At 48.8% G+C, this 18,825-nt stretch overlaps 1 protein-coding gene across 1 annotated transcript in view; it reads right to left on the bottom strand.

The window, feature by feature from the left end:
* SV2B (synaptic vesicle glycoprotein 2B) overlaps positions 1–18,825 on the bottom strand; it is a 54,530-nt gene that overhangs the window by 16,118 nt on the left and 19,587 nt on the right. Inside the window, exon 2 of the mRNA XM_044445023.1 lies at positions 8,578–9,463. Within this exon, the coding sequence (XP_044300958.1) occupies positions 8,578–9,070 (493 nt within the window). The 5' untranslated portion in view covers positions 9,071–9,463. The remainder of the gene's footprint in view (positions 1–8,577; positions 9,464–18,825) is intronic.

Raw genomic sequence — 18,825 nt, 5'->3', positions numbered from 1 at the left:
CCCCTGGGAGCACAGGGCCAGGGGCCGACTCGTGGTCATCGACACCGCCTTGGGAGCCTTGGAGGCAAAGGCAGGCCAGAGATGCCCTCAAAACACCTGCCGATTCCGAGACGTCCAAATGCCGGCAATGAGTCTGCTCCTCGGCTAAGAAGTGTGCCAGGGCTCGGCGACCCGCATCCTTTTCCGACCATCTGTGGGGCCCTGCGGCTCTGGGAGGGAGTGGGTCCTGCTAATGGAGCGGCGCTTTGCACACGGAGGGGCCTGGATTAAAGGCGGCTTTTGCAGGACTGCACACCCAGCCTGAGCAAGAGCTCTGTTGAACGGCAAAGCTTGCCCTGTGCTAAGAAACCTCCTGCCCGGCTGCAGTTTGCCCCTTTGCACGCACCGATCCTGCAGGCAGTTGAGGCTCAAATACAGGTGCGTCATCTCCTCCGAAACACACAAGATGGCCTTGCCAGATAGGCCAGCCACCTCCAAGCTGGCTGGGGATGATGGGAGTTGTAGTCCAGCACATTAGGAGGGCGCCAGATCGGGGAAACCTGCAATCAAATTCTCAGCCTAACCTACTTCACAAGTTGTTGTGAGGATAAAAATGGAGTGAAAGATAACTATGCTGGCAAGCCTGGGTTCCTTGGGAAAGGAGAAGAGGAGGAAATCGAAGTAATGAACAGAATGGAACGGGACCAGATGGGACAGAACAGAAAGACAACATCAGCAAAGGCTTCAGCAAGACCACGAGTGCCTCCTCTCACCCACAGTTCCCTTAACTGCTGCCCCTTCTCCATGCCTTGCACTCAGGGAGCAGAAAAAGGTACGTGCGCCTGAGGACACCTTTGAGGTATGCATGGTTCCAGCACACACAGCTCACATCGGGTGAGACGTCACAGGGGGACAGACAAGCAGACGTGCGCGCAACCCTCTCCCATTTCAGCGGTGCCGAAGAGCTCCAGCTGCTGCCAGGAACTGCGGCGTGTGGAAATCGTTTCAGCTCAGCGATCGTCCGGACACGAGGGGGCAGTCGCTGCTGAGCTATCCTCTGAGGCTTGCTGGCCAGAATCTCCCAGTGGAGACGGGAACGGCACTGACCGTGTGACAGCCTAGGCAGTGCAAGCATGCACAGGTGTGCGGTGCCCGCCACTGGCCGCAGGGCTGGCCCTTGATGTCTTGGTGACGGATGCTGGGTTCCTGAAGGCCTACGACCCAGAAGAAAACGGAGAATCAAAAAGCTTTCCAGGACTGACCAGGACTGAGTTTTTTTCACAGCAAAACGGAGGGGCTGGGAGTGGTTGGAGAAAGGAACAGAACAAGATCAGCCTGCCCTGTACCATCCAGAGAGAACGGAATGTGAGGAAAACCAGCACATTCTGCATCAGCTCTGCTCAGAGGAGTTCACTGTTCGATCCAGTGGGACTAAGCGGATGACGGCAGCTTTAAGGTATAAGATGCTCAGGCTTTCCAGCTCCCGTGTGTTCCAGAACAGCACTGAACTGCTCACCCACAGTCCCGATGGATCACCGCCTGGAGAGGGTCTGCTGGCTGTATGAGTGGCATGAATGTGGGTGTGGATGAGGTCTCTTGATACTGTTGCTGATGACTGTTGAACTTACATTCTTATGCTTCTGCATTCTTTATATCATAGAATAAATGTCACATGCATGGTGTTTAAAGCCAGATCTGGCATTCAGTCTCTCTTTGATAAGGGCTCTCCTTGGAAACCTGATAGTCTCCTCTCTATTGAATCAAGGACCGCTTCGTTCCGGTCACAGGAAGCACCAGCAGGATGAGGAAGAAGGTCTGTGCCTCTCTGCTGAGAGCATGGAAGCTAAAGGACGTCTCTGTGAAGGTCTCACACTTGGCCTGCGTCTCACCTTGTGGGACGATTCAGGTGGAAAAGAAAGGTTAAGAACCTTTCAAGGTCTGGACCAGTTGCTTGGACAAAATAAAGAAAGGAACTTTTTCCAATAATAGCTTGGGCCACTCTGGAGAGCGAGAAGGCAAAATATTTGTTGTGACTGGACAGCAGGGCCAAAGGAGGGCAGAAAATGAGTGCCGGAGTGCAGGACACGGAATAATCAAGTTGCAGCAACCCAGGTTCAGGCTGGACATCAGGAAGAGCTTCCTCACGGCCAGAGCAACGCGACAGTGGGACCCGCTGCCTGGGGAGTTGTGGGGCTCTCCCACACTGGAGCCATTCAGAAGAAACTGGGCAGCCACCTGAGTGGGATGTTGAAAATTGGTGTCCTGCACCAGCAGGGGCTGGACCTGAGGGCCTTCAGGGCCCCTTCCAACTCTACAGTTCTACGTAGGATTCTATGAGGTGATGGGTGCGGAATTAAGCTTCCTGAGATCGCCAGCTTTCTTTTCATTTCCAAGCAAGTTGCGTGCACTTTGGGCTGCAATGCTACATTTGAAAGTGGGTGAACAGACCCTTATTTTGCCACAGAAGCATCCAAGGAAGGTTTGTGAAGCCAGGGGAGGGAGAGAAGTAAAGGGGATATGAATCCAGGCCTCCTCACATGCAGCCCCAGGCCCAGGAATATATTTGTTGGAGGACTCCTTTGGGGCGTGTGTGAGGGAGAGGGAGAGGGAGAGGGAGAGGGAGAGGGAGAGGGAGAGAAAGGCCTCTGCCCCACACAGCATGTACCCATCGCTCTGATTCTGGTCCCTCCCTGTTCTGACATGACTTCAGTTCACAGAACTAGTTAAATATTTTGCCATTTGGAGAATACAAAATGTCCCAAAGGAGCAAATGGTTGTGCACCTGGTTGTGTGTGTGTGTGCATGTGCGCATGGGTGTGTGTGCATGTGCGCATTGTGCACCATTCCACAACGTCCTCGATCAGCTCAGAAGACCAGTAAAAAATCATATTTCTCAGCTGGCTTGTTTATTTTACCCAATGGCAAACCGATTTATCTCCTCTGAACGCCACCAAAAGTGCTTCCCTAAATTAAAAGTCCATCCTCCATTACCAAAAGCAAAAACAAACACACTGGCTGACTTTGCAAGAAAAGCCTTTAAAGCTGCTGGCACGTCAGGCCTAGGAGCCCACGGATCCTGTCGTTTCTGCTAATCGGTATAGAAGCAAACCCTTCACAGCGAATCGAATCGTGCAGCATTTATCCTTGTTGAGCCCTTGGCTGCAGGCCAGCCCTGGTCCCTTTCATCGATTCATTATTCAATGTTTCACAAAGGGGATTATTATTCAATGGATTGATTGTGCCTGCAAATAATACATGCGCGTGTGCGCACACACACACACATGCATGCACGCAGAGGAGACTCCATAAATGAATCGTGAAATCCAATTAGCAGCATGTTCATCAGCTCTCCCCATAATAGGGCAGCCTACAGATCACTGCATAGATTTTCAGACTCTCCAGAGGGCTGAGGCTGCAAGGAGTCCTTCGAGTGTTACCATCTGTCATCGGTCTACCAGCGCCCCCTACAGGTGAAAACACTCACAACTATTGAGGGATTTCTGGATGGGTGAGAAGGGACAGGAGGGGCATGGAGAAGGGTGGAGTACCAGGAAATAGGTCCAGGGCCACGAACCCTCATGAATCAAAGAGGAAGACCTTGCTGTGCTTCTCCGCCACTTCCTCTAGCAGGATTCGACATTGTCCTCCCTCGATCTCTACCATCAGCCCTTCCAAACCAAGACCAAGATCTATCAGAGCCCCAGCAATGGAGCCCGCTGCCTGGAAGCATGGCCAGCATATCTCGCGCCTGCTCTTTATGAATCCTGCCTCAACTGTGAGGTCGCCTTAAGCAAAGGCAGCAGAAGGGAAGGACAGCATGGGTCAGACCCCGAGGGATGCAGAAGCCACCCGATTCAGCAAGCAGGGCTGGAAACGATCCGGGGAGAAGCCAAAGGCAGGGGTGGGTGGGCCAAGCTCTGACTCAGGACACGGCAGCTCCCTCGAGGGGCAGCCGTCGGCAAGAGCCTCGCGCCAGCATGACTGGCTTTCTCCACCACACCAAGTCACCCCAGGAGAAGGCCAGGCTCCCTGGAGAAGACCACCCTGCTGGGGAGGTGGAAGGCAGAAGAGGGGGAAGGCCGAACACAAGGTGGACGGACTCCACCAAGGAAGAGGCAGCCTTGAGTTCGCAAGAGCTGAGCAGGAGAGGACATTTTGGGGGCCCTGCCTTCACGGGGTCCCCAGAGGCTGGAGACAACCGCATGGAGACAGCAATGCACGATGTGGGTAATAATGCTGGCCCCTTGCGCAGGGCGGTTGCCACACGACAACGAGCCCACGTCTTTCGTAATCCCTTGGCTTCTCCCCAGAACCCGCCAACCCACCCCACCCTTCGCGGCGCTTTTGCGCCATCCCACCGGGCTTCACTCAACGCCGGCGCTGGCTGTGACCCGGCACTTCCCCCCTCCGCTCCGGTCCCCATCATTTCTCTCCCTCCTGCCAAAACAGGCTGGAAATCTCCCTGGGGCAGACGGGCACAGTTTGCTTCTGCCACTCTGCCAAGCGAGCCCTCCTTGGAACGGGACCTGTGACAGAGCGACATGCTCTGTTTCCCCCCCATCCTCGATCTGGAGGGCTGCCGCCTTTGAAGAGTCTCACAGTTGAACCCGGCTTCTCTGTGAAACTGAAGGACTGAGAAGAAGGGTGAGCAGGCCCAGATGTTGCCCCCAAGAGCATCTGACCAGCAGGCACGAACGTCCCCACTTTGGCGAGGCTGTACCAGTTCTTATTGCTGCTGCTCTCGCGTCTATGCTGCCCCGCAGTGGAAGGTCTGTGGGCACACCGCCTTTCACACGGAGGACTATAAGCAGTACAGTCTTCACTTCTACGTTTGCATGTATGCATGAAAACTATCCTTGCCAGTGAGCCTTTCAGGTGCTGCAGAGACGGCCGCAGTCCTGGGCCCTCCTTTACAGCGGAGAGTCCTCTGTTTGAAGGCCTGCCAGAGAACTGCCCCCTCCGCTCCCTGAGGGCCGCCCAGCCCAAAAGCACGAGCAAGGGCGCCCGTGGGGGGGAAGGAAGAGCTGGGCGCCCGTGGAAGTGCGCATGTGCCACGCTGGGGCTGGTGGGAGGGCAGGCACCCCATTTGTCGGGGCAGCACTTCCCATACCGTGGCGCAAAGGGTGGCATTGCCAGAGCGCATCAGTAGAACAGATACAGCAATGTATCGTTGGCTTGATGTATCACCCTGATGCCATCTTTTGGGGTGGCGATTCCTAGGTAGCCATCACGTAACTACAGAGTGTGAAAGAAATGATCGGTCATTCTTTAACATGGCAAGGTGGAGGGAGAGAGAAAGGAGGTCGAATTCCCCTGGATTCAGGGGACTGAGACTCTCAGGGCTGCAACTCTTCTAACAAGGTCAACTTGGGACAGGGGCAGTAATGCGTGGGAGCGTGTGTGCCGGCGCATCGGCTCTGGGTGGTATGGAAATGAAATGAATGAGAGTAAGTGGCCCAAAAGCGAGGGCCACCAGGAATGGCCCCGCCTCCTACTTGAACCCTGCTCCCCCTCCCAGATTAAGAACAAATGACGGACTGGGTAAATTGCTTTCTGCAAAGAAAACCCTCCTTACCAGCTGTTCATCTAAAGCTCCTTAAAAACTGAACACACACACACATCTGTGCAGCTCTTCCCATTCGCTCTCCCGCACGGGCTTCGGCTCAGCCGCAACTTCTCTAAACACAACAAGCCTGAAAATAAAACCGGGTCTGGCAATGGAATTCCTAGAGCCAAGCTAGGATCCTTGCCTCTGGCCCATCTTCCTCTGTTCCTGCCTCCTGAAATGGTTGGTGCACGCAGACACAGAAGGAAACGGCTTTCCTTCCCCGCATGAATATCTCCCCTCTTCTCACCCTCCAGGATGCTTGCCTCGCTCACAAATTAAAAGGGCAACTCTGAGCGTGCCCACACAGAACGAATGCTATGGCGCCCTCCATTCCTGCTGGGAGATGTGGGCCTTTCTGCTCCGTAAGAGTTCTCAGCGTGTGCACACACAAGCATAACATATTGAGGGGGACCATAGCAGCCCCCCAGACCAAATGCACCCAAATTCTCCAATGCACACGCTCTAGACAGGTAAGTCCAAATGGAATATGCATGCAGGTTTACTGCTGCCATCTAGGTGAGCTTTCCCCAGCCTGCAGAAAGCCTCCTCCGGCCACCTGGGAATTGTAGTCCCACATACCTGGTGGACACAAGGTTGACCTAGAGAAACCTGTAGACCCACAGGGCAGGTGTGCATAAAGAACTGTAAAAGGGCGGCGGGGGGGGGGGTGATTTTTCACTCAGACACCTTGATCCTTTTTGTTATTTTAACTGAGCGTGTGCAGCGGGTGTCTATAGGTTTAGTATTCATAGTAACAGACACTGGAAATCCAACCGTTTCCCTTTATCACTCTTTGCTGAGCCTCAGAAATCAAAGTCCCTCACTGGTACTTTGTCGCTTTTCAACGCAGTGTGTCTGTCCCAGCTGGGATTATTTTGGCTCCTGACTTTCAGATGTCTTCCTTAGCCGAATGATTGAATCGGGGCCACATTTGGCATTGTTTCAGAGGAGGCCTGTCTATGTACCATGTGAAGAAGCCCTTTCTTTCATCTGCCCCAAATCTCCCGCCAGCCAGTTTCAGGGGATGACTCCAGTTTGAGGTTTGTGGCAAACTGCACCTCATTTGCTCCCCTCTTTTAGGTCTCCTCTGCAGTCCCAGCTCCGAATTTTGGAGGCCCCCTGGGCAGGACCCCTCAGGGGGCCCAAGTCTAGAGGGCTCCTGCCGGGTCCGGCACCCAGCCATGCCTGCCCAAGGCACCGACTGGCCCTGCCAAGAGCCATGGGGGGCTGGTGCGTTCCCACATCACTTCTGGCTTTCCCAGGGACGTGCAGCTGGCCAGGGCATGAGGCAGGGCACTGGGCCATTTGCACCCGTGGCTGACGCCTTCTGCTTGCAAAACAGCCTTCTTCGGAGGATGGGTGTTCCTCCAAATGACTAGATCTGCCAACTTGTTTCACGGGGCCGTGGTAACGATAGAACACCAGTTTCACATTAAGAGATGTTAATGTTTAGCCATCAAAGGGACGGTGCAGCTAGAACTGTGTGCCGTGCACAATGGAAATGTTTACTGAGAAGTGTGTCTTTTTTTCGAGTGGAAAAAAATCTATTTGTAATACGGCCATCTGCTTTCTTGATGTATTCCTGGCCCTGATGCATTGCTTCCTATATGGTTTTCATGAAGGAGTCTGTAAGCTATGCCTTTTGCTGAGCTGAGCTGTCCAGTCATGATAAGGAGGGAGCATGGGGGAACATTACCCAAGATAACTTTGCTCAGCAGGGAAGGAAGCGTTTCCCAATTCCCCAGACTTGCCAGAAACTGCTCTTCAGACATCAGTGTTGCTCCTTCTTTCTCCACACGATTGTACAGCTGCTTGTTAGAACTGCGGAAAACAGTTTAGTTCGATAGACCAGCCCTAACTGCTGGAAATGCTTCAAATGTATTATCTCAATAATCCTCACAGACCACTTGGAAAGGTATTATGACGGCATTGCATTTATATTCCACTGTTTTTCCTCAGTGAGGAACTCTAAGTGGCTTACAGGGACCGCCTCTCCATTTTATCCTCACAACAACAGCCCTGTGGGGTAGGCTGGGCTGAGAGACAGTGACTGGGCCAGTCACGCAGGGACCTCGGAGCCTGAGCGGGGACTCGAACCCAGATCGCCTGAGTCTCAGTTCAGCCTTCTGACCATCACTTCGCACTGACGTTCGGACACTAGTAATAGACACGAAACCTGAGGCTGAAAGATGCAACACAGTCACGAGAGGAGGTTGTTCCGGCTCATAGCTCGTCCTTGCTACCAGCCCTGGCAGTGCCCGAAAGAGCAAGGGCCGGCAGAAAGTGCCTTTTGCACAGCCAAGATTCTTGAGATGCTGACTTGAAGCTTGGCTCCCTACATTTCCGGGGTTTACACTACTTTAATTTTGTTTCGCTCACACTGAAAATGGGCTTTTTTAAAAGAACAAGGGCAGAGGCACACTTGTCTTCCATAGAACACAGCATTCAAATGAGCATTAGGAAGACAAATGGGCATTTTTTAAAGTGCGTGTATCAAATGCGTGTTGCATAATTTACAAACGTTTTGGAGGACACACGCTCCTGCTCAGGTTCGGGATCGCATGTAGGGTGTGTTTGGATGATTCGCAAACACAGAGAAAGGAAATTCTCATTTCAGCAAATGTGTACTTAAAGCCTGAGCTTTACGTAAGTGGAAGTTCAGAGAAACAACCCACGGGGCTTTGCTCGTTCTGTTTGGATTCTGGTGGAGGTGCAGGATTAAGGTTTGAAAGCAGGGAGTGAAAAATATTCCTAGATGTGTCAGATTCCAAATTGCCTGCAAAATGAGCTGCCTAGAATCTTGCTCTCTGGAAACAGGCAGGATATGGATAAATTTAATAATAATACAAAAGAGTTCCCTAACCTGGTACCCAGCTTGGTACGTGGCATGGGGCTGATGGGAGCTGTAGTCCAACTCCAACACACCCAAGAGCACCTGGTCAGGAAGGGCTGTCCCTCCCTCCTTGCTCGGGAAGAGAAACGGAGCTCACCTAGCATCCCCTTGTTGGAGCTTGACAAGCACATGTCCTTTTCGGCGCTGGGCAGGACAAACCCAACCACGAACACCTCCACGCCATCTGCCATCAGCGCCAAGCCCAGGACAAAGAAGAGCAGCCACTGGAAACGCCCGTGGCTGCATTCCTCAATGATATTCTCGTACTGGTGAGCCAGCTGCTCCTCGTCTTCCATCTTCTCTGCCATGAGTTCGGCCTCATCTCTATACTCATCCGACATCCTCGGAGATTTCTTCTTCTTCTTGGCCTTGAGGTCGTCAGGATGGGGGATGCCCTGGTACTCCCCCTCATAGACTTCGTCATCTTCATCATGGCCTTCGGTGGCATCACTTTGAGCGTCTTCCTCTTGGCCATGATCCTCTGCATCTTGGTCGTAGCCATTGGTAGGGCCATAGCCTTCATAGCCGCCATCTTGGTACTGGTAGTCACTGGAAATCTGATTCACCCTGTTTCTATGTCCATCATCCATGTTGGTTTCTAGGTACACACGCCGATTTATTTCTCACCGGGTGTGTTTCTATGGTAAAGTATCGTGTTAAAGCATTAATTAAAAAATCTGCCCAATTTGTCCAGTCAATCATGCAAGCGTAACTGTTTCTTTAGAGACATGTGATGCACAAGGAATCCCAGAATTCTGTGCAGATATGGTGGTGCTTTTAATTTCAGTTGTATCCTCCCCCGCAAAGCATTGCATAATAGCTTTGATCTCAGCACTGCTTTTCCATCCCTTTTGTCCCCTTCAGCCAGGCAGGGACGTCAACAGTCGGTTCATGGAGGATCAGCAACTCTGTGTAAACAGGAGCTACTGTGGCTTGGCAGGTTGTTTGCTTTCCTGATTCATTCTGCTTCTGAAGGTCACACCCTGGGAAAGAAAGAGAAATGGCAATGAAATGACTCGAAATGCAGAGAAAAAGCCTTCACCGGGTCGCTGTTATGCTGGAAAGATGCATGCAGTGTATCTCTTACATTAAGGACAAACAACCTGAAACCCTGTTTTGGAGTACAGTTTCCATCATCCCTGGACAAAGACCTGTCTTGCTGGGCTGATGGGTGCAGTGGCCCCAGATATCTGGAGGGCGATAGGGTCTGAGCAGATCATTAGTGCATATTCAGTGTTTCTGCCATCATGCTGTGGGACGTGGAATTTTGCCTGGGAGGGAGCAGAATTTATCTCTCGAATGAAAAAAAATTCATTTAAAAAATCTCATTTAAAAAATAATCCATCTATAAGAACATCAGTTTGTCTGTGAAAAGAAACATGGATCTCACAAAGCAGAAGGCGGCTTGAGTAAGGTCTGAAGGAGTGTTGGAGGGGCAAGGGGCAGCCTCGGAACCCTTCCTGGCTTTGAGTGCCCCCCCCCATGAAAAAGAGAAATAAGAACATGATCAAAGCGACTCCATGCTCAGCTGTGGCTTCAAAGTCCTTCCTAGCTGCGTCCCCTTCTGCTCGTCCCCCACTTCCCCCTGACTGTGAGCTTCTCCCCACCCCCAGCTGTTCCTAAAGCCTTCTGAACCTCAGGCACTTCTCTGGCTCAGGCCGGCCAAGCTTGCTGGCTCCTGAGTCCACCCCGCTGTGGGTTTGAACTACACTTCAATTGATTCAACCTAAAACAGCCCTTGCCATTTTGGCAGCTGCATCACACGGCTGGCTCACATTCAGCTTGCGCTCAGCTTCTGTTGCCAAGCCAGGTATTTCCATCCTGTAACTTTGCATCTTATATCTTTTTCCTAAATAAAGAACTCTGCGCTTGTCTCCATTGCATGTCATTCTGTTGTTGTTGTTTTGTTTTGTTTTGCCCAGCCTATTTATTATTTGCCCTCCATTACATTTCGTTCTGTTATTTTTTTGACCAGCCTGCATGTTGGATTTTGTTTCTGCCTTCTTAGGTACTAGCTATTTGTCTTAAACCCCTGGCTACCACTCCACACCTTAAACTCCTTCTCCCGTTGGGTTTTCATTCCAGGGCATCCTGCTTACCAATGTTATCCATTCATTAAAATCAACTTTCCTGAACTCCGAGGGGTTGACAAAGGCGGTTTGGTGGTGCTCCCTTTCCAGGAGACGGAGGCAGCTCCTTGGCAGCTTCAAACGTGCTCTCAAAACAGAATCATTTGCATCGTTTGCAACGCCTTTCCCACACAGTCACAGGGCTGCCCACTAACCGGATTCATCTGCAGCAGTCAGGGCATTGCAGCGTTAAGTTATCCTTGTACCCTTAGCATGACTTCAGTAAGAAAGGAAGAAGGCTAATTAAGCAATCCCTCAGTTTTTAGATGCCAACATTTTCCGAAGCTGAAGATGTGCTAATTAGTTTGAGTGTGGAAGAATGAATTCTTCATCTGAATGTATCAGCATAATTTTGCCTGACTTTGGTCCATCACTGAACTATCAGGCATTTTAAAGAACTAGCGTTATTTAGTAATTGATTTCTTTCATTTCTTCATGGCCCAATAGCTGAAACTCTCTGGGTGCTATAAATCTGAGTGATAGTTTTAAAAAAAACAAGTGCAACTGTTCACATAAGTCAAAATATGCTGTTATCTCAGAGGTAGCCTCAACTGTATGTACTAACATCTGGGCAGATTCCACTACGGCTGTGCCCAGAAATAATAGCATTGACCTTGAAAGTGAAAAGCAAAACTATTTTTGTTGGTTTCCTAAAATTCCATAATAAATTCAATCCATAAAATTAAAAATAAAACAAAATAAAATACAAAACAAAAGAGAGGCAGGGTCCTTCCACCAACCCATGGCTAACCCTAACCCCTTCCATTTTTCCTCTCATGTTTAAAGGGATGATTACATCTTTTAGGAAGACCATTCAATGAACCAAACAACCCATCCATCACAGCAGAAATCCAGACCAAACCACAGACAAGAGACAATCAATCAGCCGGGAGGATGTAAGGGGAAAAAATGCACCCATTATCGATGGGTTTGTGAAAAAGAAACTAAGCCACACAATCTTCAACAAGTATTTCTCTCAGCTGCCACAGGTAAATTCTACACTTGGGGGTGTGAGGAGGAGAGGGAGAGAGAATGAGAGAGATCTACTCCAACTACGGTTCCAAAGCTGAATCAACCTGCAGGGCAAACTTATGAAGGATCGTAAAGGATGAAGTATCTCAGTGATGGAGACAGAAAATTGTTCCACAGAACCTGTAACTTCTTCCAGAAGTTCAAATGAAAGCAGCTGATCACTTACACCTTTCTTTCCGATGCACAATTTCTTTGCAACAGTTCCCAGATCAGCAGAAAGAAGCCCAGGCCTGCTTGTGGTGTGGCTGGCTGGGGTAGGTGAGACATCAAAGGTGACAAAGAGGAAGCTGCGACTCTGGCCCTCGGCACCTCCAAGAAGCCAGCCTGCTGTGCCCACCTGTCCCCCGCCGAAAATCACACAGTTGATTTGGTTTCTGTGGAGCATCCTAACCATGTAACAGAGCCGCAACTCCATTCTGCATCGCAGAACTTGGCCAGAACCAGGATGGGGGTTGGACTAGATGAGCTTCAAGGTTGCTTCCAACACTAGGATTCTGTGATCATTACCATTTAGCTATCTGTGTACTTGAGGCAGGGGGAGTGTTTGGGTTTTTCAAAGTTAACTAAATGAGAATCCCCCAGGGAAACTGCAGTTGAGCAAATGCTGGCTATGAATGTGGAGAAATGCTGTTTCAGATGTTTAGGATTAATTTTATCTTGGACTGAGGATAAAGCAACTTGGTCAGGGGGGTGGGGCAGGGCTTAAACCTGGAATTATGGGGTCTGTGGCTGGGACTTGGCTTCATTTGCAGGGTCTGTGCACTGGGGCGGATGAGTCTGTCGTTTTCAGCTTCTTTCAATTCAATTTTCCAACCAAAGTTTTGGTTCATTCCACACATTAAGAGGATTTTAAATATTGCATAAAACTAATACATTGCTGTGTGTACCTCTCCTCCAATACTTGTGTTTTTGTGGGCAATTTTGACTTAGACACACATTCTTGGCAGCACTTTCTAAGGCTAAGCATTTTAATGCCGTTTTCACTAATCAGCACACATTGTGTGCACTTCCCCTGATATATACATTTTTGTACACACTGCTTTAAAAAAAGGAGAGCTAAATTCTGAAAAATGCTGATTTGTAAGGATAAGTGGCTTTCAGTTCACTTATTGATTCAAAAGTGTGATAATCAAATGGGAGGGGAAAGCACACATGAGAAAGAGAAAATGACACGGACAAAACTGTTTTAAAGTCCCAACTGCCAAGGAAAATGGTTTTATTAATGCCCCAATGCATTTTGGGAATGTTAGTCTCCTCCTTCGGGGACCAAAAAGAAACCTTTTTCTTGATGCAGATGTGTGAAATGATGCATTTGCATCAAAATGCTAAACCAGTGACCCCCCCCCCCACCCTCCCAGTCCTGCTTCACGCACTGGCTGTATCTCCCCTTTGCGAGAGGCAGACAGAGGGAGCACAATTCACCTGGATTGCCCAGGCCAACCTAAATACGGAGGAAGAGCCTCCGCTTGAATGACTGACTTGCCATAAGAAAGAGGCACGTCTTGGCGGGCATTTCCACCTCGCAGCTGTTGGCTTTGTGGCAGCCCAAGGACACATAGCCTAGATCCGGTTGCAGTGCAGCCATCTACTGCCCTGGCCAGCCTGGCCCTGACATGTTCTGTGCAACACACACGAGATCCCTCTGATGTCCGAAAAGAGGCACCAAAGATGCGGCGTTTCTTTCCATCAGGTTGCTCAGCCAAGGGCCAGTCTGGACTCTGGCATCCCCCAACCAGGCCAACAGCTAGAAGACCAGCTGGGCACCCCAGGTACTGTCCACTTGAATTGATTTCTGAGCCAGCATCTTTCCTGCTGATGCCTTTGCATTCAATGCACACAACGGTCAATTACAGCTCCTATTTCATTAGCCCCATCCCAGCGGGCCTGGAAATCATGAATTTCAATCAGGCCCATGAACAATTCTAGAAAGCAAATTGCATGGAAAACTGATTAATAACAGCAAGTTCTCCATTGCAGAGGGGCGCCCGGAGGGACAGAAGGGCATGATTCAGCTCTGCGTTCCAAGCCCTCTTTGTGAAGAATGTAACATTAGTTAATGAGCTGAGTTTCCCTCCTTTGACTGCACTGGAAAAACCAATAATCTTCAGGATATTCCCGCAGTGCCTGGAGGACTCTATTTCACTTTGAAAAAATGAAAAAGCAACCTGCAGTGGAATTTTTTCACTTTGCATCTGCCATGTTTTCTGCTCTTGGTTCAAATGCAACCTGAGCTGTTTTCTGCCCCTGACATCCAGCCATGCAACTTGATTCAGTCTGCAGTTTTGAGAATGGATTGGATGGCGGAAAATAAAATAGCTCCAAGTGATAACATTTGAAAGAAAGAAAGAATGCTTGGTCGGATGAAGCAAAGGGACATTTATCCTGGCCTTTAAGGAGATACAGTTAACCTTTGCTGTTTTGTTCTTGAAAAACAGATGCTTTCGTAGATTTTAAAGGGATGACTTTGGTTTTTTAAAGTGAGACACTCAGTTTCTTCACACGCACATTCACACAGAGAGAGGGGGGTTGGGGGAGAGGGAGCGAGGGAAGAAAAAACTCTACAAAAGATCGGCTTTATTTCTGGAACCATTCGGGTCCTGTTTGGGCTAGTCTGCTGCGTTGTAGGAAAGGGAGCAGGTTGAAGCCGGCCTGTCCTGACCTGTTTGCTTAGTTAATTTGTGCTTTGGGTCTGGGGGTTTGAGCAGGGAGGGAATATAGCTGCATTCCATTCTTTAATATTATGCACCACATCATTGTCTTGAGTAACCTTGTTGGTTTCGCATTGCTATGTTGCAAATACTGTATTCAAACTTGCATTTGTTATGATTATAATACTGTATTTATATCAAGTTTGGTTTTTGCTATTGTAAACTTTTGATTATATCATATTTATTTTGTATCTTGCTTTGTCGTAAACCACCCAGAGAGTCCAATGGCTATGGGGTGGCATGCAAATGTAATAAATTAGAACCAAATCAATCAAATTATCTGCTCATTTTTTCTTTATTTACAACACTACCCCACCCACCCACTGAATTTACTAGGTTCTGCTATCATTTTTGGTTCCAACGCCGAAAGGGATTCCCAGGAGTTATAACACTTGTTAACACAGAGAACACAATCAAAGGCCAGTGCTGAAAAGAAGCAACAGGAGTCTGTATTCAGCAAGGACAAGTCCACTGGCTGTTCAGATTTAGGAATAGCCTGGCTTTTCCTAAGGGGTACCTCTCCATAGAAGGCTAGTTTCCTTGCAGTTCCTCCCTTTGGCTGGAATCAGTTGGCAGAACACACGTTGAATTCTGACTTGACATTCCTAACTCCCCCAAGCTTAGTGGCAGAGGGACTCTTTGCCCCCATGTTCACCCCTCAAAGCCCGGTTGTGTTGACCCAGAACAGTTGTGCAGGGCTTTAAAGTTGCCCTGAGATCCCAGCCTGTTCCAGCTTGTGGAAATTCTGAATCCTCTTCAGTCACCTCCTCCCTCGGCTGTTCTCGTGCAGTGTGCTCTGCCTCTCTCTGGAGATTAGCACAGATTACCTCCGCTGTGTGAATGCAAGGGCAACTCTTGAAACAGTCCTGCATTGACCCTCAGCATCACATCAGCCAATTCAGAGATCATGTCTCAAATGTTTATCCTTCCCAGTTCCTGAGAACTAGGATGCCCCAGTCTTCCAAATTCACAGCTGCCCGCACATACACACACTATATACTCGGACATCATTTTCATGCAGAACATCACATGGAAATGAATTCACATAAGCATCATGACATACCTGACTATTTTTTCCCTTTCTTTACAGCACTTGTTTATCCAGGCAGATCGATGAGCAATAAAATAATAAACAGATAAAAGCATAAAAGCAATGCATTAAAATGGTGGTCTGTGAGAAAAGCTTTGCAGAGCTAAGATGGTTTTGGCAGAGGCTGGAAACAACACTGCGCTGGTGTCTGCCTGACCTCCAGAGAAATGGAACTGCTCTTGACAGCCTCCTTTCCCGGAGGACTTCAGCCAGAGCATCAGTGCATGGGGAACACCAAGAGGAGGTCCTCTAAAGACCTCAGTGAGCTGTGCAAAGCCCCACAACAGCCTTCCCCAGCCTTGTGTCTTTCCGACACATTTGGCCTGCAGCACCCAGAATTCCCAGTCAATGGCCCTGCTGGATGGGGAACCTGGGAGTTGTGGTCCAAATGCCTCTGAAGGCCACCAGGTTGGAGAAGACTGTCCTACTGCGTAGGCAGCTTCATCCGCTGTGATGGAAACGAGGTTTTTGAGCTGGCAAGGTGAGGGCACCGTGCTGACTCCAGCAGATCAGGCTTCCTTGCAAAGATGGACTAGTTGCCCGCTGTGGGCATTTGGGGAGTGCAGGGAGTGACGAGCGATGATATAGGCGAAACACCTGCCTTTATGGTTGAAGCCAAAGTGCATGAGGCTGCACCTCCTCAGCTGTATCCCCTCTTTCTGTGGCATCCCCCTCCACCCTAAGTGATATTGTAAGCTCTCTGGAGCAGTGACCCACAGATGACGTGACAGAGGCATTTCTCTAACGAAGGAACTGCAGAGGAGGACTCCAGCGCGACTGACAACTTATCAAGTAGTTCAGCTGTTTGCTTGAATAAAGAGAATGGCTTTCAGTCCCACTGCAGGTGATAATTAATCAAGAAAGTCTAGGATGTTTATCACTAATAACTGCTGTTGTGAAAAGCATCTATTTGGCCCACCTTAAATGGAGTCTTCTCACAGTGTGCATTTTGCATCCTGTCGGCTCCCCCAATTGCACATCCCCTGCCCTTTTCATGTGAGGATGGGTTTTGCGGGATGTTTCATAATAATAAAAAATCAATTACTTGATAATATTATTGATCCAAAACAGTTCTCTGTTTTGTTGCACCCAAACTTGAAGGACAGTGACTGCTGCTGCCGTGCCTGTTTGCTTCCTGGTATGGCAAGAGAAAGGTGAGCTGGAGCAGGTGCCTTTTCTCCTAATATATATGGAATTCTGAAGAAAAATTAAGCCGCCCTCACATGACAACTCCATTCATTTCTGTGCCCCCCCCACCCCATGATGGATTGCCAGCAAGTGTCTCCACCAAGCAGGTGCCTGCCAGTCAGGTGGGATCGCAGCCAATGAGATTTTAAATACCCAGCTCAGCCCCGGTACTCATGCAGATGTACAGATTGCAAATTGTTACAGGCCATTCCTCATTTACCCTTCCAGGTTTCTGGGATAATATATTGTCAATGATCCAATTAATGGCCAAAGATCTCTATTTACCCTTATTTTGAACCTCAGAAGACCCCACTGTGCAAAAAAGGGCCAACGTTTTAATTTTCTATCCTGAATGTTTATTTTGCAGCAGCCACAAAATTGCACCTATAAATCATTATTCTTGCAAACTGCAGAGCTCTTTGGGTGGCTCTTGGTAGATGCAATCCGCACCAGCTTCTGGGTTATCGATCAAATAGCAGCAAACTTCCTAAGCCCATTACAGGCAGATTTATTATTAGGGCTGGTATTAGGGTCAGTGTCTGAGTAGCTCACTAAAACCCAGACCAGGGAATAGATTTTATACTTGCAGGCTGAAGCTTTGCATATATTTTCTAAGAGAGCCTTCTTTGGTCACCGTCAGACTCAAAATAAAACAAACCCCAAATATTCCAATGGTGTTTTGAAAAGAACAAAGAATCCAGGAAGTGAACAGATGGATGTGGTATCGCAAGAACTCTCAGTGGGACTTATTAAGTGAGCTGCATGTGCCATTTATCCTACTTGAGTAGCTGGGAGGTATTTCACAAGACCTGGAAGGCATTTGAAGGGTACGGAGATTAGGTGGGCGGCTTTCAGCACCATGGATAGCGTCTGAGAGCCACTATCCCACAAACCGGGCCAAACCAGGTGGGCGCACAAATTCTTTCCCCAAGTTGTTTTTCTAGAGACCCTGTTATCTCGCTAGAACGATGTTCGCATATCCATTCTGTTCAAATTTCAGACTGGCAGGAGGTCAAGAAAGATGCATCTTTGGCAAGGCAGCAAAGCAGCTCTGGGAGAGAAACCGCATCCAGCCCTGTTGGAACATATTAGCAAACAGACTCAATGAAATATTAAAGAAACCATTTTGCTACCAAATATATCACTGCAGTGATTATATTTCCTCCACTGATAGACCCAGGGAGGGTCAGGCTAAAACCTACATCTATTGATGGCCATTCTGGTGTTGTGTGCGTAAAATAAAATCCAAGGATAAAATTGTCTCATTCCAGTAAAGTGTTTTCATGGGGAACGAGTGATCCGAGCTGAGAGTGAAGGGTTCATCTGGACTGAGGCATTTCAGGCTTCAAGCAATCCAACAGCCTTGCTTCAGAAAGAAGCGTTTATCCCCCGCCCGCCCCACCCCTACAAGACCTGGGTTTACATAGGAAAAAGCATGATTCCCATTTCTGAGGACCCCACTGAAGTTTCTGTGCATTCATATCAAATAATTCTAAAAGCACGTAAAGCAGATGTGGATCATTAAAAAATAACAGTCCCATTCATTTATGAAATGGCATCCATCATTCTGGAAACTGCAGAACTGCTTGTTTTCTGGATTCCCACTGAAACCTCTCTCTCTCTCAAAAGGAGCTGTCAAATCCACTCAAGAAAAGCAAGTATGTTCTGAGTTTGCCCTGACCTTCCATATTGTAAATATCTGAGTCTGGCATTATTCGCAACAGTATGTAGACAGATGAAAAGGTCAACCGGTATATTTTGCAAGAGAATCGAGGGAAACCAGCATCATGAATTATCAAAAGCAGCTCCTCTATACGAACAGCCATTCCCATAATTATACTGCATCCCGCTAATGCTGCTAATATTCCACTGGCAGCGTGATCCATGCCTCAAAGTGCGCAGAACTATATTCCTGCAGTAAGTTTTGGCAAGTCCATTGTTGCCAAGGAAACTCCACTTGCCAATATATCTTTGCTGGTCAGATGCTCACGCTTTCAAATTTCCCCTAATGCTTTTCAGACATTAGAGCATTATATCACGATGAAAGAAGAGAGGTCACAGACAACCCGTAATTCTCAAAAGACCACAGGGGGGGTCGGGGAGGTGGAATCCACAGCATGCTCCTCCAAAGAGATTCTTTTAGTACTGGGGGGAAGCAGTACTCCTGAAATCCTATACTCATTGACTGGGGAGTGAAT

This window comes from Varanus komodoensis, unplaced genomic scaffold, assembly GCF_004798865.1.
Source record: "Varanus komodoensis strain SLA01 unplaced genomic scaffold, ASM479886v1 scaffold46_3, whole genome shotgun sequence".
Taxonomy (NCBI): Eukaryota; Metazoa; Chordata; class Lepidosauria; order Squamata; family Varanidae; genus Varanus; species Varanus komodoensis.
This window is presented reverse-complemented; position numbering and strand designations above follow the sequence as displayed.